This window comes from Mus musculus, chromosome 8 (genome assembly GCF_000001635.26).
Source record: "Mus musculus strain C57BL/6J chromosome 8, GRCm38.p6 C57BL/6J".
Classification (NCBI taxonomy): domain Eukaryota; kingdom Metazoa; phylum Chordata; class Mammalia; order Rodentia; family Muridae; genus Mus; species Mus musculus.
The window spans coordinates 20,629,640-20,654,585 of record NC_000074.6 but is presented as its reverse complement, the minus strand read 5'-3'; the positions used below and the strand labels follow the sequence as shown (position 1 = coordinate 20,654,585).

Genomic DNA, 24,946 nt, shown 5'->3' with positions numbered 1-24,946 from the left:
GAGAAGAGTTGCTATCCTAGGTTTTTTGTTATTCCAGATGAATTTGCAGATTGCTCTTTCTAATTTGTTGAAGAATTGAGTTGGAATTTTGATGGGGATTGCAGTGAATCTGTACATTGCTTTTGGCAAGACAGCCAATTTTACTATATTGATCCTGCCAATCCATGAGCATGGGAGATCTTTCCATCTTCTGAGATCTTCTTTAATTTCTTTCTTCAGAGACTTGAAATTCTTATCATACAGATCTTTCACTTCCTTACTTAGAGTCACGCCAAGGTATTTTATATTATTTGTGACTATTGAGAAGGGTGTTGTTCCTCTAATTTCTTTCTCAGCCTGTTTATCTTTTGTGTAGAGAAAGGCCATTGACTTGTTTGAGTAAATTTTATATCCAGCTACTTCACTGAAGCTGTTCATCAGGTTTAGGTGTTCTCTGGTGGAATATTTGGGGTCACTTATATATACAAACATATCATCTGCAAATGGTGATATTTTGGCCTCTTCCTTTTCAATTTGTACAAGTGGATATTATCCCAGAAAGTCAGAATACCCAAAATACAATTAGCAAAACACATGAACCTCAAGAAGAAGGAATACCAAAGTGTAGATACTTCGATCTTTCTTACCTGGGGGAACAAAATACCAATGGAAGGAGTTACAGAGACAAAGTTCAGAGCAGAGACTGAAGGAAGCACCATCCAGAGACTGCCCCACGTAGGGATCCACCTCATGAACAACCACCAAACCCAGACACTATTGCAGATGCCAAGATTTTGCTGACAGGAGCCTAATATAGGTGTCTCCTGGGAGGCTCTGCCAGTGCCTGACAAATACAGAAGTGGATGCTCACAGCCATTCATTGGATGGAACACAGTGCCCCCAATGAAGGAGCTAAAGAATGTATCCAAAGAGCTAAAGGGGTCTGTAGCTCTATAGGAGAAACAACAGAAACTAACCAGCACCCCCAGAGCTCTCTGGGACTAAACCACCAAACAAAGAAAACACATGGTGGGACTTGTGTCTCTAGCCACATATGTAGCAGAGGATGGCTTAATCATTCATCAATGGGAGGAGAGTCCCTTGGTTTTGGGAAGATTCTATGACCTGGTATAGGGGAATGCCAGGGCCAGGAAGTGGCAGTGAATGGGTTGGGGAGCAGGGGGGAGGGGATGATGGGAATTTTCAGGGAGGAAACTAGGAAAGGGGAAAGCATTTGAAATGTAAATAAATATCTAATAAAAAAAAATGGACTGCTTCTTCTCATCAGAATCCTCCATGGTGTACAACTCAGCAAGTCTTCCTCTAAAGAGCCAAGTCTACTCTCCTGCAGAAGGCTTCTCTGTGCTCCCAGCCACAGTTTCCACCAAGCCATGCTGCCTGCCAGGCAAGCCAAAGACACTTCTCCCAGAGGGAGACCCAGCTGGGGCTCTCTTCCTCCCTCTTTTCCCTTTGGCTCTGGGTAAGGTCCAGCCCTCAGGCCCCAACTCCAGTCTCAGCTCTTCTGAGGCATCCAGTGGCATCTGGAATGTCCAAGAGCCTGAGAACCTGTTGTCCTCAACTCTCTGCCAACTGGCAGGTCTACAGGAAGCTCAGGCTGTGCTCCCCTAATCTTGAAGAAGGGTCCTAGGGCTTCTTGCAACCTGACACCCTCCTGGCACCAGCATGCATTGCACACAGTCAAAACTGCTCACATCCCACCTCACCCAGGGGCCCAAGCCCTGAGCCAGATGTAGGCCACCCTTTAACCCACTAACTAATGGACCCTTTGGGCTCTCAGAGACTTAACCATCAACTAAAGAACATACACAGTTGGGGTCTAAGTCTATATGCACATAGGTAGCAGATGTGCAGCTTGGTCTTCGTGTGGCCCTTGCTAAAAAATCTGTAGTAGGGGCTATCTCAAAAGGGGTCGCCTAAATGCAGGATATACTGTTCTAGCTGGACTGCCCTGACTGGACTCAGTGGGAGTGGAAGTACCTAGCCTCCAGATATTTCATGTTCCAGGTTTGGAAGATGACCAGGTGGCCCCCACCCACTCAAGAGGAAAAGGGGAGGGTAAGAAGGGGCAAGGGTTGTGGGAGAGACAGACTGGGAGGGAACAGTGAGCAGGATGTGAAGTAAACAAGTAAAAAATAAAAAGAAATAAAAAAAAAACATTTTCCAGAAAACATCACATGGCACAACCGAGACTCCAATAAAACAATAATTTTTGACTTCAGTCTTCTATCAGATAAAACATTTTATTTATATATAAAATTTTTATATTTACATATACATAATAAACTTCCTCCTCATACACTTTGTCTTCATATATCAGTGTGTGTTGGAGTGTTCAGCTCCAACGGCATCTAGAAGAAAAGCAAGAATTATCAATTGTATCATCAGCCACATCATTGGTGGCACTGTCAGGAGCAGCAGCATCAGCAGCATCAGTGTCATTATCATCATGATCAATGTAATGAGAAACAGTGAGAAGGTGGAGGCTAGCTTTGTTAATTTTATTCTCAGATGTTGCTTCCTTTGGAATGTTTGTTTCCAGGCTGATACTATCCTCACAAGTCAGAGTTCAGAAGAGCAGAGATAAATAGACACCAATGTTTAATAGACACTAATGTTTTCAATGGGAGTGAAAAAAATTTTCCTCATTCCAGGATGGGAGACAACCAAGTACCATGGTCAGTTGTGTTGGTCTAAACTGGTTTTGTTACACTATGTGAAGTATTTTCAATAAGTTGAGAAAAGGAAACAATGTTTTCTGATTCTAGGTAATGCTCAAATAGCATGAAATGTATTAATCATGACTATTAGTATCAAAGATATCTACTTTTCTATCTAAAATAAAAGTTCATCTATTTTGAGCAACTACTGTGGTCCACCTTACCGGGTTTATCTTTTCTCTTGGAGGGAGGTCCTTGGCCATTTTCTTCGTAGCACACTTGCGAATTCCATTTCTAATCCACATCATCATTGATAACAGGAATGTAAGAAACCACATCAAGGGCATTACCGGCAGCAGTAGCATATCTGGTTCCCAAAGAAAACCAGGTACCTGGACAGTGGACCCGCTATGGCCAGTGTGATCAGATGACTCTAAAGCGTCATAAAAATCCTCAGCTATATCTTCATCTGGGTCAGCAACAGGACTGGGTTCCTCACCTGAAGAAAGAATAGCATACTTGTCTTATGCTCCAAGCAGTGTCAGAACATTCAGGGCAGTTCTTTCTTTCTTTTTTTTTTTTTTTTTCATTTTTTATTAGGTATTTAGCTCATTTACATTTCCAAAGCTATACCAAAAGTCCCCCATAGCCACCCACCCCCACTTCCCTACCCACCCACTCCCCCTTTTTGGCCCTGGCGTTCCACTGTACTGGGGCATATAAAGTGTGTGTCCAATGGGCCTCTCTTTCCAGGGATGGCCGACTAGGCCATCTTTTGATACATATGCAGCTAGAGTCAAGAGCTCCGGGGTACTGGTTAGTTCATAATGTTGTTCCACCTATAGGGTTGCAGATCCCTTTAGCTCCTTGGGTACATTCTCTAGCTCCTCCATTGGGAGCTGTGAGCATCCACTTCTGTGTTTGCTAGGCCCCGGCATAGTCTCACAAGAGACAGCTACATCTGGGTCCTTTCGATAAAATCTTGCTAGTGTATGCAATGGTGTCAGCTTTTGCATGCTGATTATGGGGTGGATCCCTGGATATGGCAGTCTCTACATGGTCCATCCTTTCATCTCAGCTCCAAACTTTGTCTGGGACACATGCTCCACTATGTTCATAGCAGCCTTATTTATAATATCCAGAAGCTGGAAGGAACCCAGATGCCCCTCAACAGAGGAATGGATACAGAAAATGTGGTACATCTACACAATGGAGTACTACTCAGCTATTAAAAAGAATGAATTTATGAAATTCCTAGGCAAATGGATGGACCTGGAGGGCATCATCCTGAGTGAGGTAACACATTCACAAAGGAACTCACACAATATGTACTCACTGATAAGTGGATATTAGTCCAAAACCTAGGATACCCCAAGATATAAGATACAATTTGCTAAACACATGAAACTCAAGAAAAATGAAGACTGAAGTGTGGACACTATGCCCCTCCTTAGAAGTGGGAACAAAACACCCATGGAAGGAGTTACAGAGACAAAGTTTGGAGCTGAGATAAAAGGATGGACCATGCAGAGATGCCATATCCAGGTCAGTTCTTTCAATGGAATCTAAGGAACATCAAGTGCAGGTACCAGGAGTAGGCTCTGGGTCACAATGGGGTGTGGCCCTTGCATGCTCCATGTAAAAATCTGAATCAGTTATGAAGTCCAACCCAATGTCACTACCTATTTCTGAGTCATATTTTTCATCAGATTGAGAACTGTCAGAAGGACATGGGGAAGGAATTTTACCAATAGCAGAAGGAGCAGGACTGTCAGGAGCACATTGTGAAGGACTTGGTTCTATGTCAGCAGGAATCCTGGTGTCAGCAGCACAGGTGGAATGAGTCAGCTCAACATCCCCAGGAGCACCCCTGTCAGGAGCAAGTTGTGAAGGAGTTGGTTCTATGTGAGCAGGAGCCCTGCTGTCAGCAGCACAGGTGGAATGAGTTGGCTCAATGACTGCAGGATCCTAACAGTCAGGAGCACACTGGGAAGAAGTAGTTGGCTCAACATCAGCAGTAGCCCCATTGAGAGCAGCACAGGTGGAAGAATTTGGCTCAGCATCAGCAGGAGCCCTGCTGTCAGCAGCACAGGTGGAATGAGTTGGCTCAATGACTGCAGGATCCTCACAGTCAGGAGCACACTGGGAAGAAGTAGTTGGCTCAACATCAGCAGGAGCCCCATTGACAGCAGCACAGGTGGAAGAATTTGGCTCAGCATCAGCAGGAGCCCTGCTGTCAGCAGCACAGGTGGAATGAGTTGGCTCAATGACTGCAGGATCCTCACAGTCAGGAGCACACTGGGAAGTATTAGTTGGCTCATCATCAGCAGGAGCCGCATTGACAGCAGCACAGGTGGAAGAATTTGGCTCAGCATCAGCAGGAGCCCTGCTGTCAGCAGCACAGGTGGAATGAGTTGGCTCAATGACTGCAGGATCCTCACAGTCAGGAGCACACTGGGAAGTAGTTGGCTCAACATCACCAGGAGCACCACTGTCAGGAACAAGTTGTGAAGTAGATGGCTCAACATCAGCAGGAGCCCCATTGACAGCAGCACAGGTGGAAGAATTTGGCTCAGCATCAGCAGGAGCCCTGCTGTCAGCAGCACAAGTGGAATGAGTTGGCTCAATGACTGCAGGATCCTCACAGTCAGGAGCACACTGGGAAGAAGTAGTTGGCTCAACATCAGCAGGAGCCCCATTGACAGCAGCACAGGTGGAAGAATTTGGCTCAGCATCAGCAGGAGCCCTGCTGTCAGCAGCACAGGTGGAATGAGTTGGCTCAATGACTGCAGGATCCTCACAGTCAGGAGCACACTGGGAAGAAGTAGTTGGCTCAACATCAGCAGTAGCCCCATTGACAGCAGCACAGGTGGAAGAATTTGGCTCAGCATCAGCAGGAGCCCTGCTGTCAGCAGCACAGGTGGAATGAGTTGGCTCAATGACTGCAGGATCCTCACAGTCAGGAGCACACTGGGAAGTATTAGTTGGCTCATCATCAGCAGGAGCCCCATTGACAGCAGCACAGGTGGAAGAATTTGGCTCAGCATCAGCAGGAGCCCTGCTGTCAGCAGCACAGGTGGAATGAGTCAGCTCAACATCCGCAGGAGCACCCCTGTCAGGAGCAAGTTGTGAAGGAGTTGGTTCTATGTGAGCAGGAGCCCTGCTGTCAGCAGCACAGGTGGAATGAGTTGGCTCAATGATTGCAGGATCCTCACAGTCAGGAGCACACTGGGAAGAAGTAGTTGGCTCAACATCAGCAGGAGCCCCATTGAGAGCAGCACAGGTGGAAGAATTTGGCTCAGCATCAGCAGGAGCCCTGCTGTCAGCAGCACAGGTGGAATGAGTTGGCTCAATGACTGCAGGATCCTCACAGTCAGGAGCACACTGGGAAGAAGTAGTTGGCTCAACATCAGCAGTAGCCCCATTGACAGCAGCACAGGTGGAAGAATTTGGCTCAGCATCAGCAGGAGCCCTGCTGTCAGCAGCACAGGTGGAATGAGTTGGCTCAATGACTGCAGGATCCTCACAGTCAGGAGCACACTGGGAAGAAGTAGTTGGCTCAACATCAGCAGTAGCCCCATTGAGAGCAGCACAGGTGGAAGAATTTGGCTCAGCATCAGCAGGAGCCCTGCTGTCAGCAGCACAGGTGGAATGAGTTGGCTCAATGACTGCAGGATCCTCACAGTCAGGAGCACACTGGGAAGTATTAGTTGGCTCATCATCAGCAGGAGCCCCATTGACAGCAGCACAGGTGGAAGAATTTGGCTCAGCATCAGCAGGAGCCCTGCTGTCAGCAGCACAGGTGGAATGAGTTGGCTCAATGACTGCAGGATCCTCACAGTCAGGAGCACACTGGGAAGTAGTTGGCTCAACATCACCAGGAGCACCACTGTCAGGAACAAGTTGTGAAGTAGATGGCTCAACATCAGCAGGAGCCCCATTGACAGCAGCACAGGTGGAAGAATTTGGCTCAGCATCAGCAGGAGTCCTGCGGTCAGCAGCACAAGTGGAATGAGTTGGCTCAATGACTGCAGGATCCTCACAGTCAGGAGCACACTGGGAAGAAGTAGTTGGCTCAACATCAGCAGGAGCCCCATTGACAGCAGCACAGGTGGAAGAATTTGGCTCAGCATCAGCAGGAGCCCTGCTGTCAGCAGCACAGGTGGAATGAGTTGGCTCAATGACTGCAGGATCCTCACAGTCAGGAGCACACTGGGAAGAAGTAGTTGGCTCAACATCAGCAGTAGCCCCATTGACAGCAGCACAGGTGGAAGAATTTGGCTCAGCATCAGCAGGAGCCCTGCTGTCAGCAGCACAGGTGGAATGAGTTGGCTCAATGACTGCAGGATCCTCACAGTCAGGAGCACACTGGGAAGTAGTTGGCTCAACATCACCAGGAGCACCACTGTCAGGAACAAGTTGTGAAGTAGATGGCTCAACATCAGCAGGAGCCCCATTGACAGCAGCACAGGTGGAAGAATTTGGCTCAGCATCAGCAGGAGCCCTGTGGTCAGCAGCACAAGTGGAATGAGTTGGCTCAATGACTGCAGGATCCTCACAGTCAGGAGCACACTGGGAAGAAGTAGTTGGCTCAACATCAGCAGGAGCCCCATTGACAGCAGCACAGGTGGAAGAATTTGGCTCAGCATCAGCAGGAGCCCTGCTGTCAGCAGCACAGGTGGAATGAGTTGGCTCAATGACTGCAGGATCCTCACAGTCAGGAGCACACTGGGAAGAAGTAGTTGGCTCAACATCAGCAGTAGCCCCATTGACAGCAGCACAGGTGGAAGAATTTGGCTCAGCATCAGCAGGAGCCCTGCTGTCAGCAGCACAGGTGGAATGAGTTGGCTCAATGACTGCAGGATCCTCACAGACAGGAGCACACTGGGAAGAAGTAGTTGGCTCAACATCAGCAGTAGCCCCATTGAGAGCAGCACAGGTGGAAGAATTTGGCTCAGCATCAGCAGGAGCCCTGCTGTCAGCAGCACAGGTGGAATGAGTTGGCTTAATGACTGCAGGATCCTCACAGTCAGGAGCACACTGGGAAGAAGTAGTTGGCTCAACACCAGCAGGAGCCCCATTGACAGCAGCACAGGTGGAAGAATTTGGCTCAGCATCAGCAGGAGCCCTGCTGTCAGCAGCACAGGTGGAATGAGTTGGCTCAATGTCACCAGGAGCCTCAAGCACATGAATTCTATGCTTCCGAGGAAAGGTACGGAAAATAGGTGGTTTATTTCCTCGCACCTATAAGGAAAATTGGCAATGTTACTTTTGATTTAAAGTTTCACTGATTTTATTCATTTTATCACCTGTCTGCTAATGTCAGAATCTTGATTTATAGTCCCCAAAATGTTTCTGTATTCAGACCAACTTCATCACTAAGGACACTATCTGATATTTAGCAACCTCTGCTTCCTCTCTGCATGATGAGTAAAAGGCCCAGAGTATCTAGAAATCTTTGATGGGGACCTGCTTAGTGTTATGCTTTTATCTTCTGCTCTTTGCTACCTCACATCATCATTCTCTACAAAATGGAAAGACATAAAAAGAAAGGACAAAATGTGTCCTCTCCTGTCCTTATGACCTGAATTTTGAATTCCAGCCAGATGAGGTGAATAGGGCAGTGAGGTGCTCTGAAAACAAAAGGAACCTCTCTCTTCTGCACTACACTAACCCTTCCCCAATGAATGATCTTCCACAGTTGTCCATTAGATACCTGGGATATCAGAACAGTGGAGCTGAATTGTAAAATGCATGAATCAAGTATGTCACTACCTACAGCAGAGGGGAATTGCTGAGTTCCATGGATGGATTCTATATATGCCTTCCAAAATCTCACCTATTAGCTCTATGTCAAAGTAACTTTTATGCACTAGGTGTAATTGTAATCTTTGATGCTTACTACCTCCATTTGAGTGATAACCTAGACCTAGTCCTGGAAGCTTCTAGCCTCTGTGAAACTTAGCATAGGCCTAGAATATTTTCTGCCTCTCATACTTACTGCTGAATAAGCACACCGTTATTTCTGGTTCTTTTTCATCTTTGGCTGACTGGTTCAACTCAGGTGTTCTAGCTCAAAGCTGCTCCCCATGCTAACTGATTCAGTCTGGATTCTCTCTTGGCCTCTGATGTTTTTTGTTCTGCTTGACCTCAAACTAACTAGCAATTTTTTTCTAATCTTCTGACTCCTTCATATTCTCTGGTTCATTCTGCCTTCACCCGTGTCTTGCTGGTTCTCTCTTCAATGAATCTCTCTAAAACTGTCTGGGTAAAAATGCCTCCTCTCTCTGTTTCTCTCTGCACTACCTCTCAAGTAGCTTCCCTTTCCTTTCTTCTTGAGAGAGTTGGACACATTCTATTTAATCAAAACTTTCTCTGATTCATCAACTTCTCTGCCATGCAATTAGACATCACTTTCAGACAAGGTGCTTCATTCTACAAACTAACTTTACCTTGATTGTTTAGGATTATGGTGTTTACTAAGGAGGTGTCTGTATTCTGGCTAGAGGGATTAAAGTTTGGTGCAAAGGCTGAGTCACACAATAACTAGACAAGAGTTTATTGAGTAAACAACACAATCAAACACAAGCACAGCATGATCAGCTATCCTGCATCACCATGACTGTTGTTACACAGAGAGGATGAATATAATGACTTGATCCAGCACCTCTGTGGTGGCTTGAATGTCAGAGGCCCATAGGCTCATATAATGCTTGCTCTCCAGATGGCTGACCTATTCTGGAAAGGATTAGAAGTTGTGGCCTTTTTGTTGGATATGTGTAACTGGGATGGGCTTTAAGATTACACTAGACAGGTGCCATTCTCGTAAAGTTCTCTCTTTCCTGTGTAGGTCAATATGTGATCATTCTGCTGCTGCTTCAGTACCATGCCTGCTGCCTGAGCCATGATGGTGATGTGTGCATTCCACTGGAACCATGAGCCCAACTTCAAACACACCCTTTCTTCTGGAAGTTGTCTTTCTCACGGTCTTTTCTTACAGCCATAGAAAGTAACTAACATAACCATTATCTAGGTACAGTAGGAGTGACTTCAAATGTCTGAAGGATTCATTCCAAGCTGTGCAGAGGTTTTGCCCAGTGGATTTGGTCACAAAACAAGTGATCAAATTCCATAATGCTAGCTTAGATAGGCTACCCAGAGCACTCACTGATTCAACCAGATACACTTAGGAAATGTGAGTGTTGAAAGTGGATTTGATGCGGCATGGCAAATAAGGTCTCCATATATTTGTTGCTCCTTACACCTCCATGAAATTCATAACTTAGCAGCCACCTTTTACCCTTCAGTACCAGGTTTGAGGATGGGATATGCTACTTACATGAAAAAGTCACACTCCAAAACATACTCTGCATCATCAAACAATATAACACAGAGAAGATTCAACAAAATGAGTTAAGCAGCACTGTTGATCAAAGGGAAAGGATGAGGAAGCATCTCTGTGTCTTCAAACTGTTCAAATGTTAGAATTTAGTTCACTCGATTCACTGAGAAACGGACTTGAATACAGCAAAGCATGTGGAATTTTCAGACATAGGCACGTTTTCATACACCACGTGTTACCGGACTCATTATCCCCTTCCTCATTGTGTAAATATGCTTGGGACAGTTATTAAAGAAGAATAAAGGACCATATGATGCAAAATTAAATTTCCAGGACATCTGCCACTTCCATGAAGATAACACTGAAGATAAAGGAGAGGACCCTGAAGAGGTTTCCCTGAATTGTTAGTCACACAACAGGTGTATATTAACAGCATTTATTTACCAGTATACTTAAATTCATGATTCAAAATAATCTTTATCTTAGGGGTTTGTGCACATGTGGTTACATTACTCTGCTTATGTTATGCTTGTGTGTGTATTTCTCCCCTCCCTCTCTCTGTCTCTCTGTCTCTCTCTCTCTCTTTTGTGTTTCTGTGTGTGTGTGTGTGTGTGTGTGTGTAGACTGGAGAGAAATTTCAGGAGCTGGATATCTTCTTCCACAGAGTTAGAAAGAGGCTCTGACCATTTCTGCTGCTCTCTATGGTCTAATCTGTCTAGCTTGTCTTTCAGGGCTGTTCTACTCTCTTAGCCTCCAATCTGGATTCAGGGGTGCAGAGATTACAGGCTTTTTCCTTTTTTCAGGATGAAATTCAGCTTATTAGGGTTCCAAGGCAAGTGCACTAATCCACTGAGCCACCTGGTTGCTATATTTTATGTATATATACATGTATGAGTCCATGTATATGTGTATATTTTTATACATATATATGTGTATATGAATGTGTATATATGTATATATATTATGCATTTATATTCTAGTTTTAAAATAAAGGGAGAGAGAGAGAGAGAGAGAGAGAGAGAGAGAGTGTTTGGTTGTTACCCGTTTACAATGCAAATGAAATGGAGAAAAGTATGAATTTCTCATTGACATGAGAACATTTCCTTTGCCCCAAGCTAGTTAGCCTCTTTGAAACATGCCTGTGTCATTGTCACCCCTGTCTGGCTGTACCTCTTCATAAAGACTTCTATTGGGTATTCTCTTAGCATGCAATAGAGAACTATTATTATCTAGCTCAGGTCCATTTTTTTTTTTATAAATTTTATACGTATTACACTGCAATTGCCACATAGGCTTCTGGGAAGTTTGTGTTAGTTTGATTTTATGCAAGTTTAATATCAGAAAATAGCATCTATTTTATTTCAATCACATAATTCATTTCTTTGAAGAAAGGAAACTACCTTTGGCTAAGTTGTGCCTGGCATATATCACTGCTTTAATGATATTGTGGATTGTATTCTAATAATTGGTATATAAAAGAAGTTGCTTCATTTCATGTCAACTGTAACTAATCTGTGGTTACCATATCCTTCACCATTATTATGTACATTCTGTATCATCATAAAAATTCTATTTAGGGGAAATGTGTTTGTATTAGGAATGTTAGTTTTGAAAACTCTAACGGCTTTTCACTGAACTTGAAGATGATTGCCAAGTGAATTTCTGTGCATAAAATTTACCTGAATTCTACCTTCTTGCTTAGTTCTCTCTAGAACAAAATTTACTCGGTTCATCACATATTGTAGCTAATATTAACTTGGAAACTAAATTGAGCTAGGCTAAAAAGAAGGAACAGTTGAGTTTGGTTTCTGACAATATGAAGTTTACACTTTCTAAAGGTTTCACTGGGTGTAATAATTACATCTAATCTGACCCTTTCTTAATGGTGAATTTAGAGGGCTTACATTAAGATAATTAGCTAGCTGTTAACAGTAGGCAGTGGAGGAAGTGGTGTAAGATCTGCAAACAGACCCTCCTGTTTGCTTTGTAACTTCTCAGTGGGGATTAAAACAGAAAAGAGGGCTATTATTCTTTAACTTGTTTCTGTAGTTGCTGTGACAAAATGTCTGATGGGAAAGTCAGTCAGTTACTTCCAGCAAGGCAACAGGGTGTCCCAGTTTGTGGCACTATTCTATTGCTTCTCACATGCTGGTAGACCAGGAAACAAATAACACAGAACTGGTACCACATGTAGTCATAACCATGAAAACCTACCACTGACAACCTTGTGCTACCTAGGCCATATCCCGAATGTTAAACCCTCTCCCTAAGTGTGGCCCAGTATTAAAACCCAGGAGAAGTCATCTCTCTCTGTCTGAACCTCCCATGCACTGGGTAACAGGTGTGTCATGTTATAAACACACACACACATACACACACACACTTTTTATATACTCTGTGTGTGTTCTCTGTGTGTGTGTGTGTGTGTGTGTGCGTGTATGTGTGTTCATACTAAAGCATTTTCAGACAATGTGTAAATCAGGGTCAGCGAGATGGCTAAGTAGATAAAGGTACTTGTCACCATGACAAACATCTTGAACTTGATACCTGAGACTGAAATAGTGGAAGGTGAAGACTGACTCCTATTAGTTATCATTTGATACCCACAATTCACCTTGCCTTCCTCTACTTCCCATATCAATTATGAACAGGGTGTCCTTGAACTGACAAAGACAATCCTGCCTGATTTGTGGGTTCATGAATTAAAGGTGTGCCCAGCATACCGAGTCTCTATTGTGCACACCCTGCCTATTAGTCCTTTGGACTTCAATAGGTAAAATGTGAAGGCTGAGGCCTGGGTCCCGGAAGTTAACAATTATCCTAAGACTGACTACTTACTTCCCCTTATGATTCTTTTAATCGTTTTCATATCAAACATATTCACTGTAGGAGCTAGAAAAGGGGGTTGAGGAGTTTTTAACATGTTTTGTTCTTGCATAGCACCTGGGTTTGATTTGTAATACATAACCGTTTGCTCACAAAATTCTGGAACACCAAGTCCATGAGATGAAATAACCTCTTCTGATGTCTGTGGGACACACACACACATGGGACACAGAAAGAATACACATGCAAAGCATTCACACACTTAAAGTCAGTCGATCTAAGAAGAGAAACACAAGTATTGGTTGCTTCCATGTTGACTGTACCTAATTCCAGGAGCCTGTATTATTTACTTTTTGTCATTTTATGAATTCTTCTCACTGTGTTACAAACATGCCCATTTTTTTGGTTTCTTTCTTGTTGTTTCCATAGTCTAATTTCCTAACACTTACATTTTAACACAGTGGTTCTCAACCTATCTGTCATGACCAATTGGAGGAGGTGCACAGAACAGGCTCACACAAGTTGCCTAAGAAAGTCTGAAAACACTGATAGGACATTACAACTGATAACATTATCAAACCTACAGTTATGGAGCAGCAACAAAAACAATTTTATGGTTGGGAGTCACCACAACATGAGGAACTCTATTAAAGAAAGGGTCACAGCATTAGGGAGGTAGGGAAGCACTACCTAATACAGGGCCTGACAAGGAGTGAGGATATGAAGGAGATGAGGGGACTGTTCAAGCTAGGTTTCTCTTCCCTGACACTACTTGCAGTACTCAACCACAGGCACACACATCCAACATTTTCCTTCATAACAAGCAAATATGTTACTTATCAAATGGGGGAGAATTAACATTAGGGATGCTTTTTCTTCATAAGTGTTAGTTATTGGCTCTCCCCAAGAACACACATAAACTCCAGAACTCCAAAAACCCACAAAATCCTTTTGCATCCTCCTCTGTGGTCTATGTAAAGTTTTGCTAGATTCTTCCAGCAATGCAAAGGTATAGAGTTAACTTTTTGTTTGGTTGTGAAATTAACTCTTTTCTTTTGGGGTGCATGCTTTCAAATCAACTTTACTTCTTAGTAATCATGGGGTATTGACACATAAAAAATAAAAACTGTAATTAAACATGAAATATTTTCTAATACGCTTATCTATTTTCAAATTGCTAGGATATCATCAAGATGTAAAAATATTTAGGCTAGACTAGATTAAGAGAAAATCATGAAATGAGAAACAGGATATTGTTCTTCCGGGTTGAGACTAAGCTTAATTCATTATGTGCCAAATTTTCTCCATCTTATATAAGATGATCATTAATATTGCTAAAACCTCTTTTGGCATTCTTTCTCCTCCATTGCTGGGGGGAACAAAATGCACAGTTTACCATTTTAAATAAATGCCAGTTAAATTGCCACTGCTATCCTTATCATAGTACCTGTGGAACTACTTTATAGAAACACATTGGATCACTTAGTCACATTCAAAAATCATTAAAATGTCACTTATCAGTCACACATCCCCTCACTCTAGGGCTAGAGGTTATACAGAAACAAGTTTCCTAAACTCCAGTATCTCATAGTGATTAAGTAGCCTCATACTGAATATGGATGTATCTAAATAAAATACTACAATATTTTAAGTGTTTGAATATGGCACAAAGATTATACATGTATATTTCAAAAATAAGAAAAAGAAGAACTTATATGGATGTATATAGCAATTGACTCTCTGCTTCTAGAAATGCTGGCTAACTGGGGAAGGACAGTTATTGTTTAACTAGATGAAGAACTTTCAACATACCCTTATAAGAATCAAATAGAAAATGCTCTAATCTCTTCATAAGGCAAATTTGATGAACATAATTGCTAAATATCCACAATTTCTTCTCAGTCTAAAAACAGATGAAAGAGAGAAACCAAAGAGAGGCTCTCATATATGATCCTGAAATAGGAGTGCCCAAGGGTAGATAAAACTTATGGGCATTCTGCTGGGGGTAAAGGCACTTTGGAGATTGCTGGATCATTGAAATATCTGGACTTACTAAATGGTATTCTGGTCTATTATCACGGGCACATTTTTAAATCAGTCTAATGTGTATTCATTTCTGCAAACATTACTTTGTCAAACATCAAACACCTTCTATTATGTGAGAACTGCAGTCAGTCTTCACTCCCTATGTCTCTTGAGTCCATTCTCATATTGGGCCACGACTACCCATAAGGACTTACTGCTCACTTGCAATTGATAGAAAGATCCACATCTACAATATGGTTTTCTCTGAATCACCTTTTCCATATAAAACTGGGATAGTTAGACTACTGCTGAATTAAGACAATTCATAAGAAACTCGATTTCACAGAGTAGCATTTTACCTTGATACAGGAAGTATACCTGACATCTTCTGCTTTTGAACACCTAAAAACAACAATGGGAGGTTTGTCAGGGAGCCATTAGAATGCAAATATGCAACCTTCTTTCAACATTAGATGTGTGGCTGGATCTCTTGTTCATGGAGAAAAACCCCAGGCTAACTATCCAGTAAACTTTAGGGATTCTCTGACACCACCTCCAGTCTCACCATAAGGGCCCCAGCATACAGCAGCACATGAGACTGTCAGACCTCATGTGGATTCTGGGCATCCAAACTCTCATTCTCACACATGCATAGCAAGCACTTTATCCATTGGATCTTCCACCTAGCTATGGATCCTTTTGAGCATTTCATGCTGCATGAGAGATATCATCAGTAATTTCAACATGGTTTGCTCTATAAATAATTATTCAGCTTGTGATTATAGAAAAGTAAAGAGCTGAAATTGTCTTACACAGAGGCAAAGACAGTGTCAGGCTCTGAATTTCATATTTTCTACAGATTAATATATTATAAAATGCACACTACATTCTTACCACAGTGATGTTCTTCTTGTAATTTTCTCATTAACTACAAAAGAGGGAGGCAAAATTTGTCATTAAACAATGGTAGCCAGTGCTGAAGCAAATATTTTTGTGACCTGATATGCTTTGACACCATTTATGAAAAGCTTTTAAGATGAATATTGATTTGTAAGCAACAAATATACTAGAACTCTTCCTTTCTTCATTCTTGTATTTTTAAAATTAAAAAAGAAAATTTTATCTAAAGTTACTATTTATAATTAATTGTGCAAAATACCCACAATCCTGAGCCCTATCAGACACAAAAAGTGTCATCTTAGCCTGAAGTGTTATTCCACAGTGAATTGTGTTGCCATTGCTGCTTTCTGTCTCTGCCCTAGGGATGCTGGCACAACTCTAAGTGAGCAAACTCATCTTGGACAGAAGTGAAGGGACTTCTCCAAGTATTGACTTGAACTTCCTTCACTGAGGGGAAATATCCATTCCTACAACAGGGAAGCTCAGTCTATGGCTATGCAACATAGCCAAATACAGGAGACCCAAAGCCCTTTGCAAAGGATTTCCAGCTGCAAGTGTGATAAAGCTCTAGAGAGATCAGTGTGTTACTCTACTCTAGATCTTCTGAGGAAGATCCTAAAGGCCCTCAGTTCTAGCACTGGTCCCTAGCTCATGTGCAATGCAAAGAAGCTCAGCATCAACTTCCATTGCTTCCCATGGCATGAGCTGCTGGAAAGACCTCTTAGTAGCTATGCAAACTGAAGTATTACTCCAGAGAGAAGCATGGAAGACACAATGAAGCAGTAATTCCAAGGGACTAATGCCTCACATGAAACGTTTTTTTATTTATTTCTGCATATAAACCATTGAGTGACTCAGGTTTCACTATATGGAAAAAGCCTGCTCAGCAAACAAGCTAACAAATAAACAATTCTTGTTTACTTCCTTTGCAATATGTAAAACTCCACAGTACCCTGCTGGACATTGCCCATGGCCAGAGCACAGCCTTTGTCCCAAACAAGAAATGGGCTGAGAAAGTGAACCTCTGGAGGACCTTATGCTACACATGTATGGGGCCTCTGTCAATCCTTATCACCAGAAGAAAACTCTAATGCTAAAATAACTTAAAAGAAACTCACCCACATTACACTAATAGTATTTCATCCTATGTTTATGTGAAGACAGCCATTTAGATTCCTCTACACTATTCTCTGGCTGGTGTTTTCCAAAGGCAAAGTAGGTGCAAGAGATGCTGTGGTGACAGTTGCTGAAAGCATAAACTGTGTGGTATTTCTCCCACTGTGAGAATCATATTCAGACTGAACCAATGGGCCCTTCCATGCTATGCACTACAGGATGATAGGATTTTCTCAACCTTCCTCCTACTGTGGCAGTTTTTTCTGCAAATTATGTCTTGTAGCATGTAAACCAAGTATCACTATATATTTGGTAACTAATAGAACTACAGGGAAAAGGTGCTGTCAGAGTAGCCCATATGGAGGCTGTTGCATAGAATACTGAGAATGGCAGTTCTCATTCCACAGCACTACCAACAAAACTCACACACCAGTCATTTTTTTAAAAGTTCCTATTGAGCCAGTTATTTATTGTATCAGGATATTCACATTAAATGGAAGACAAATAAAAATAACCAGAAGACAATGTATGAATTATCGAATGAGTGGAAATTCAGAAATTCTATGATGGAAAAAAATCCAGAGTGCCCTTATGACATTAAGTCCTCAAAATACAGTGAAAGTAATTTAATACTCTATTTTTGTTTGCTTAACATAACCACATTTTATGGACACCGATACACATACAACAACATGCAGTCAGTAATATATATCAATCATAAAACTTAAGTAAAAACTCATTTCATACCAAAGTCAACTTGCTGTTATGGAACTAGAGAGGATCTACATTGTAGAATAGGTGAAAAATCTTTTTACTTCTAAAAAGACACTACATGCATCAGTAGTTCATTTTAAATAAACAAACATATTTCAGGTGATACAATTTGAATTTGAAATTTCTTTGAAACAATTCCTAAATAAGCCTGAATCCTAAAAATGTTTGGCAGCAAATTAAGAAAGGCTATAACTACTATTGGCATATTTGATTTCCTTAGTTTCTATTCTAGCAGGAACAAAATTCTTTTTATGATTGGGATAGAATCAATAGAGTACTTACTCTTAAACTTACCTGTATTATACTGGACAGTGTTTTTCAAGATAGATTTAAGCTGTCTTGGTGGTCTTGCTTCACTGTGGCATATTTTAAGAATGTTATTTTAATATTCATATAAAAATTAATCAAAGACTTTGAATACTTTGTTGTTTGATTTCCCAATTTATGCTACATTACAAACCAATAAAATCTATTAACTTGTTCTTCAACTAGTTGATTACATTTGGGGACACTTTCCTTACAACTTCTCCTCATATGGGAGAAGTTAGCATACAAAATATAGCCCTACAAAACCACTCACAGATACAGACAAGCACGCGTGCACACATGCATACACACTAGTACCTCTTCAGCCTTTGTTTTAACAGCTTACAGATTTTTTGTTTTTAATGTATTCACTCAATTTCAGTCTTTGCTCCTGGAAGGGCAAAGTACTTCTCTCATGATACTTTGTGCATATTTCATTGATTATGATGTTACCACACAAGAGGATGCTTTGTGCATCATCAAGTAGATTTCTAGAACTCTAAACAACCCACCACAGCTTTCATAATGTTCAAGCTGCTCCTTCTGTTCTCATGTATGACTGAGTCCTGATATCGTAGTCTGCTTGTTTCTATTCCAAACAAGCATTTCTAGGAACATAATAAGATAGTAACAAGAGCAAAGAACAATAAAATTTAGTTGACACTTGCAGTTTTACTGTGGAACCGTTTAGGATTCCAAATAGAAGTCAACATGTGTATTTTTCAAGGAGTTTCTGAAGAGTTTTAAGTACTGAAGATTTTTGAATCTTCACTTTCAACATTACCTTTGATGATTTTGGGAATTTTCAAACATGGATTCAGTAAGCTATTTAATAATGTTTGAAAATGTTTGTTGATACATAGCACAAATAAAGAGGACAATATAATTGTCCTCTCTTGTGGAAGTAATGAATCCTAATGAGCACAGAATTACCTTGAAATACAACTTTTCATTTTCTATCAAACCAGTGTCTAACCTAGCATCCTGGACAGGAGTGGATGGGCCTTCAACTCTATGGTCATGTCTAACTGATGTGGAAGACAAATGCCCCCTTTATAGAGAGATAATTATTAGTTACACTGTCATTCAGATAATCAATTGAGAGTCAAAGGAATCATTCCGGTGGAAAACAGATCATGTGAACAGATCATTGATGGATGGAACATTCTGGAAGACATGGGTGTCTTCTAACAGCTATGAAAGATGCTACACCTGACAAAAAAGGTCCTTTGCATGTAAAGTAAAGCTCTGTCAGAAGTGGAAAGAAATTTATTGGCATCCCGTAGTGATGACTGACAACTGAGAATCATCCTAAATTATGTAAACTCTCAGACAAGAGAAATGCCTGAAATGATAGCTCCTAGTGTGGGTCTTAGTTCACGAACTGAATCCAGTAAGGCTTTGAAAAACCAGTGAATCTTAGATGGACATCCATATGCATAGCTAATCCCAGCAGGCTCTTTTTCCAAACTTCAGAGTTGGTTCTTGGAAATGGTGGGTGACTATCGTGTTCATGTTCCTATGAACTACACTGAGCAAGTTTCCAAGCTAAAAAAATATATTCATAATATTATGGGACTTGTAAGACACAGGTCTCAAAGTACTCACAACAAGAATTTGCTTCTTATTTTTGAATTTACCTACTACTAATGAATTGTTAAACCTTACCAGGACAAAGGCCTTTCCTCTTTAAAGTATAAGACTTCTGAAAAGAAAAACAAAATATATCTTATTACAACTATAGAAAAACATTACATATAAAAATGATCAGAATCATTGTTAGTATCAATTTCTATGAGACCAATCTAGAGACTATTCAAGAGTAAATATCCACTTTTAGCAAATTACTTTGCATAGAAATATTCATTCCCTGTATATTTCAAATTGAAGACGACGATAATTTATCAAACATTAATGCCTAACAATATACACACATACACATTTGTAATGATCCTAAATGAACTCTCACAGTCTGATAGCGAGGACAATCCTGACCAGAATAAACAACTGTTTCAAAAATAACTTCTTGTGATTCTTTTTAACTCTAGGCTAATGGTTCTGGAAAGAATTATAGATTGAGTCTGGTGGCACACAATTTGAATCTCAACACTTAGGAGGCAAAAGCAGATGGAGAAACTGTGACTCCCTGGACAAACAGAGCTATATTTAGTGAGACCGTGTCTCAACCCCTCCCCTAAAAAGAGTAAAGTCCAGAGCTGATCTTAAAGATGTTCTCCCCTGAGTGCCAGTCTTTGGCTACAATTAAACCCACATTAAGCAGGCCTGCTGCAGCAGGAACATCCACTGCTCTGCCCAGTTTCCTGGAGACATACACTGTCACCTGATTTCCAATGTCCAGGCAAAGGTAGCCCACCTCAGGACGCCTGTGACAGAAACTACCCGGGATAACCAGTTGGCTAAAGGCCAACATAAGAACACAATCAAAGAGAACTAAATCAATATGACATATCCACAGCCCAGGTATTCTACTATAGCAAGCTCTGGATATCCTAACACAATCAAAGCACAGTAAAATGTCTTTAAATCCAGTCTTATGAAGATGATAGAGGCCTTTAAATGGGGAAAATAATAAATCCCTTAAATATACAGGAAAATAGAATCAAACAGGTGAAGAAAATGAATAAAACAATCTAATATCTGCAAATGGTAAATGAAGCAGTAAAGAAAATACAAACTCAGGGAACTTTGGACATGGAAAACCTAAGAAGGACAACAGAGACAGAAGCACAGCCAACAGAGCAAAAATAATGGAAGAGATGATCTCAGGCATAGATGATATAACAAAAGAAAATGTTAAACCTAAAACAATTTCTGACTCAAAGTATTCAGGTAATCTGTGACACTCTAAAAAAATCTTTTTATGAATAATGGGAATAAACAACAAGTCAAGAGACTACCAGCTCGAAGGACAAGGAAATATTTTCAACAAAATCATAAAAGAAAATTCACCCAAACTAAAGAAAGAATGCCTAATAACGTAGAAAAAGCTTACAAAACACCAACTTCATTGGTGTTCTCAACACATAATCATCTTCCCTCCACATACATCAAAATAACAGGAATTAACAATCATTGGTTATTGGTAGCTCTCAACACCAGTAAAGTCATTTTCCACAATAAAAAGATATAAGCTGACAGACTGGATATGAAGTCAGCATCTATCATTCTGCTTCATGCAAGAAACATACCTTGGCAAACATACAGAGATATTACCTAAGAATGAAGGACTGTAAAAAGTTTTCCCAAGAAAAGGTACTCAGGATGAAAGCTAAGGAGCAATTGTAATATCTAAATAAAAGAGACTTTCAACCAAAATGAATCAAAAGAGATAGGGAAGGATATTTCACACTCATCAAAGAAAAACACACCAAGATGACTTCTCAATTCTGAATCCCCACATTTACAACTTAAATCCCACTTTTAAAGGTGCTAATGGGGTTTGAGGGCCACAAAGCTAGCAGTGCACAAGCAGTAGAACAGATGAGACAGTGTTCTTTCTGCCTCCATCTGCACCCAGGAGCTGGGGCTGTTCCACAGCCCTCTGTGCATGGGCCCTGCCAGGGTGAGCTGGTCTCCCAGAAGTGCTGACACAGACTTACAGGCCCACAGGAGGGACAAGCTCAACCCAGAGACAGCAAGACCAACTAACACCCCAGATAACCAGATGGCAAAAGGCAAGCCCAAGTACCTAACCAACAGAAAAAAGGCTACATGGCATCATCAGGATCCAGTTCTCACACAAGAGCAAGTCCTGGATACCCCAACATACCGGAAAAGCAAGATTTGGATTGAAAATCACATCTCAGGATGCTGTTAGAGGACTTTCAGGAGGAAATAAATAAGTCCCTTAAAGAAATACAAGAGAACATCGGAAAACAGGTAAAAGAACTTAAAGAAAAAACACAAAATTCCCTTAAATCATTACATGGAAACAAACAAACAGGCAAAGGAATTGAACAAAACCACCCAGGATCCAAAAATAGAAGTAGAAACAAAAAAAGATACCACAAAGGGAGACAGCTCTGGAGATAGAAAACCTAGGAAAGAGGTCAGGAGTTATAGATGCAAGCATCACCAACAAAATACAAGAGATAGAAGGGAGAATCTCAGGTGCAGAAGACCATAGAAATCATTAACACAACAGTCAAAGACAATGCAAAATGCAAAACAAAACAACAACAACAACAACAACAACAACAACAACAACAACAACAAAACTCCTAAGCCAAAACATCCAGGAAATCCAGGAAAAAATGAGAAGACCACACATAAGGATAATAGGTATAGAATAGAGTGAAGACCCCCAATTTAAAGGGCCAGTAAATATCTTCAACAAAACTATAGAAGAAAACTTACTTAATCAAAAGAAAGAGATGACCATGGACATACAAGAAGCCTACAGAACTCCAAGTAGATTGGACCAGAAAAAAAAATTCCACCTGTCATATAATAATCAAAACACCAAATGCATAAAACAAAGAAAGAATATTAAAAGCAGTAAGGGAAAATGGTCAAGTAATATATAAATGCATAACTATCAGAATTACACCAGACTTCTCGCCAAAGAATATGAAAGCCACAAGATCCTGGGCTTATGTCATATAGACCCTAAGAGAACACAAATGCCAGCCCAGGGTACAATACCCAATAAAAATCTCAATTCCCATAGATTGAGAAACCAAGGTATTCCATGACAAAACCACATTTACAGAATATGATTCCATAAATCCAGTCCTTCAAAGGATGATAAATCCCAGAAGATGGAGAGATCTACCATGCTCATTGGCAGGATTAATATAGTCAAAATGGCTATCCTGCCTAAAGCAATCTACAGATTCAATGCAATCCCCATCAAAATTCCAACTGAAATCTTCACTGAGTTAGAAAAAGCAATTTGCAAATTCACCTAGAATAACAAAAAACCTAGGATAGCAAAAAGTCTTCTCAGTGATAAAAGAATCTCTGGTGGAATCACCATGCCTGACCTAAAGCTGTACTACAGAACAATTGTGATAAAAACTGCCTGGTACTGGGATAGCGACAGACAGGTAGACCAATGGAATAGAACTAAAGACCTAGAAATGAACCCAAACACCTATGGCCACTGGATCTTTGACATTGGAGCTAAAACCATCCAGTGGAAAAAAGACAGCATTTTCAACAAATGGTGCTGGCACAACTGGCTCTTATCATGTAGAAAAATGCAAATTGATCCATTCTAATCTCCTTATCTCCTCAAGTCTAAGTGGATCAAGGAACTCCACATAAAACCAGAGACACTGAAACTTATAGAGGAGAAAGTGGGGAAAAGCATCGAAGATATGGGCACAGGGGGAAAAAATTCCTCAATAGGACAGCAATGGCTTGTGCTGTAAGTTTGAGAATTGACAAATGGGACCTCATAAAATTGCTAAGCTTCTGTAAGGCAAAAGACACTGTCAATAGGACAAAACAGCAATCAACAGATTGGGAAAAGATCTTTACTAATTCTACAGCTGATAGAGGGCTAGTATCCAATGTATACTAAGAACTCAAGATGTTAGACTCCTGAGAACCATTCAGAATGGCTAAGATCAGAAACTCAGGGGAGAGCAGTTGTTGGTGAGGATGTGAAGAAAGAGGAACATTCCACCATTGCTGGTGGGATTGAAAACTGGTACACACACTCTGGAAATCAGTTTGGTGATTCCTCAGAAAATTGGACATAGTACTAATCAGAGGACTCAGCAATATCACTCCTGTGTATATACCCAGAAGATGCTCCAACTCATAATAGGGACACATTCTCCATTACATTCATAGCAGCCTTATTTATAGTAGTCAGAAGCTGGAAAGAACCCAGATGTCGTTCAAAAGAGAAATGGATACACAAAGTGTGGTACATTTACACAATGGACTACTACTCAGCCATTAAAAAGGGTGAATTCATGAAGTTCTTAGTCAAATGAATGGAACTAGTAAATATTATCCTGAGTGAGGTAACCCAATCACAAAAGAACACACATGGTATGTACTCACTGATAATTGGATATTAGCCTAGAAGTTCAGAATACCCAAGATACAATTCACAGAATACATGAAGCTCAAGAAGAATGAAGACCACAGTGTGACTACTTCAGTTCTTCTTAGAAGAGGGATCAAAATACCCACGGGAGGAGATACAGAGACAATGTTTGGAGCAGAACCTGAAGGAAACGCCATCCAGTTACTGTCCCATCAGGGAATCCAGCCCATATACAATTACCAAACCCAGACACTATTGTGGATGCCAACAAGTGCTTGCTGACAGGAGCCTGATAGAGCTGCCTCCTGAGAGGCTCTGCAGTGTCTGACAAATACAGAGGTAAATGCACACAACCAACCATTGGACTGAGCACAGGGTCTCCAATGGAGGAGCTAAGAAAGGACACAAGGAGCTGAAGGAGTTGGCAGCTCCATAGGAGGAACAACAATATGAACCAACCAGTAACTCCAGAGCTCCCAGGGACTAAACCACCAACCAAATAGTACACATGGTGGGACTCATGGCTCCAGCCGCATATGTAACAGAGAATGGACTTGTGGGACATCAAGGAGAGGAGAGGCCCTTGGGCTTGTGATGGGCCCCAGTGTAGGGGAATGCCAGGACAGGGAAGCAGTAGTCGGTGGGTTAGTGGGCAGGGGGAGGAGGGATGGGATTGGGGTGGTGGTGGTGGTGGTGGAGGGGAAATGAGGAAAGAGGATAAAGTTTGAAATGCAGATAAAGAAAATAAATAAGTAAATTCAAAAAATAATGTGAATGACTGAAAACAATTAGATTAAATTAAAAAAATATATAAGAATTGTAGTCCGGAGACACAGCTCAACAGTTAAGCACACCCAGTGCTCTTCCAGAGGACTGCAGTTCAGTTCTCAGTACTGTCTCTAAAACTCCAACTCTAGGAGAATGCCTTCCTCTGGCTTCAAGGGTCACATGTGCACATAGAATTTTAAAAATAAA

At 41.2% G+C, this 24,946-nt stretch overlaps 1 protein-coding gene and 1 long non-coding RNA gene across 3 annotated transcripts in view; both read right to left on the bottom strand.

Moving 5' to 3' along the window:
- Positions 1–2,231: 2,231 nt before the first annotated feature.
- Gm46074 lies at positions 2,232–5,258 on the bottom strand. The gene is made up of 3 exons (XR_001778766.2): positions 4,406–5,258; positions 2,882–3,156; positions 2,232–2,348 (listed from the first exon to the last, which is right to left on the bottom strand). It is a non-coding gene; the product is annotated as a predicted gene, 46074 (long non-coding RNA).
- A 2,578-nt stretch (positions 5,259–7,836) lies between these two features.
- The window catches only part of Gm21119 (predicted gene, 21119), a 32,346-nt gene continuing 15,236 nt past the window's right edge, over positions 7,837–24,946 (bottom strand). Inside the window, exons 7-11 of one of the 2 annotated variants that reach the window (XR_003947210.1) lie at positions 19,615–19,651; positions 17,935–17,996; positions 15,745–15,778; positions 9,997–15,252; positions 7,837–7,901 (exon numbers count right to left, since the gene is read on the bottom strand). Coding sequence is in view for 1 of the 2 variants with exons in the window: in NM_001270553.1 (NP_001257482.1) it covers positions 15,174–15,252; positions 15,745–15,778; positions 17,935–17,996; positions 19,615–19,651 (212 nt within the window). In the remaining variant the exon portion in view is untranslated. Of the gene's footprint in view, positions 7,902–9,996; positions 15,253–15,744; positions 15,779–17,934; positions 17,997–19,614; positions 19,652–24,946 lie in introns of those variants that run through there. The other variant, NM_001270553.1, reaches the window with a different exon arrangement.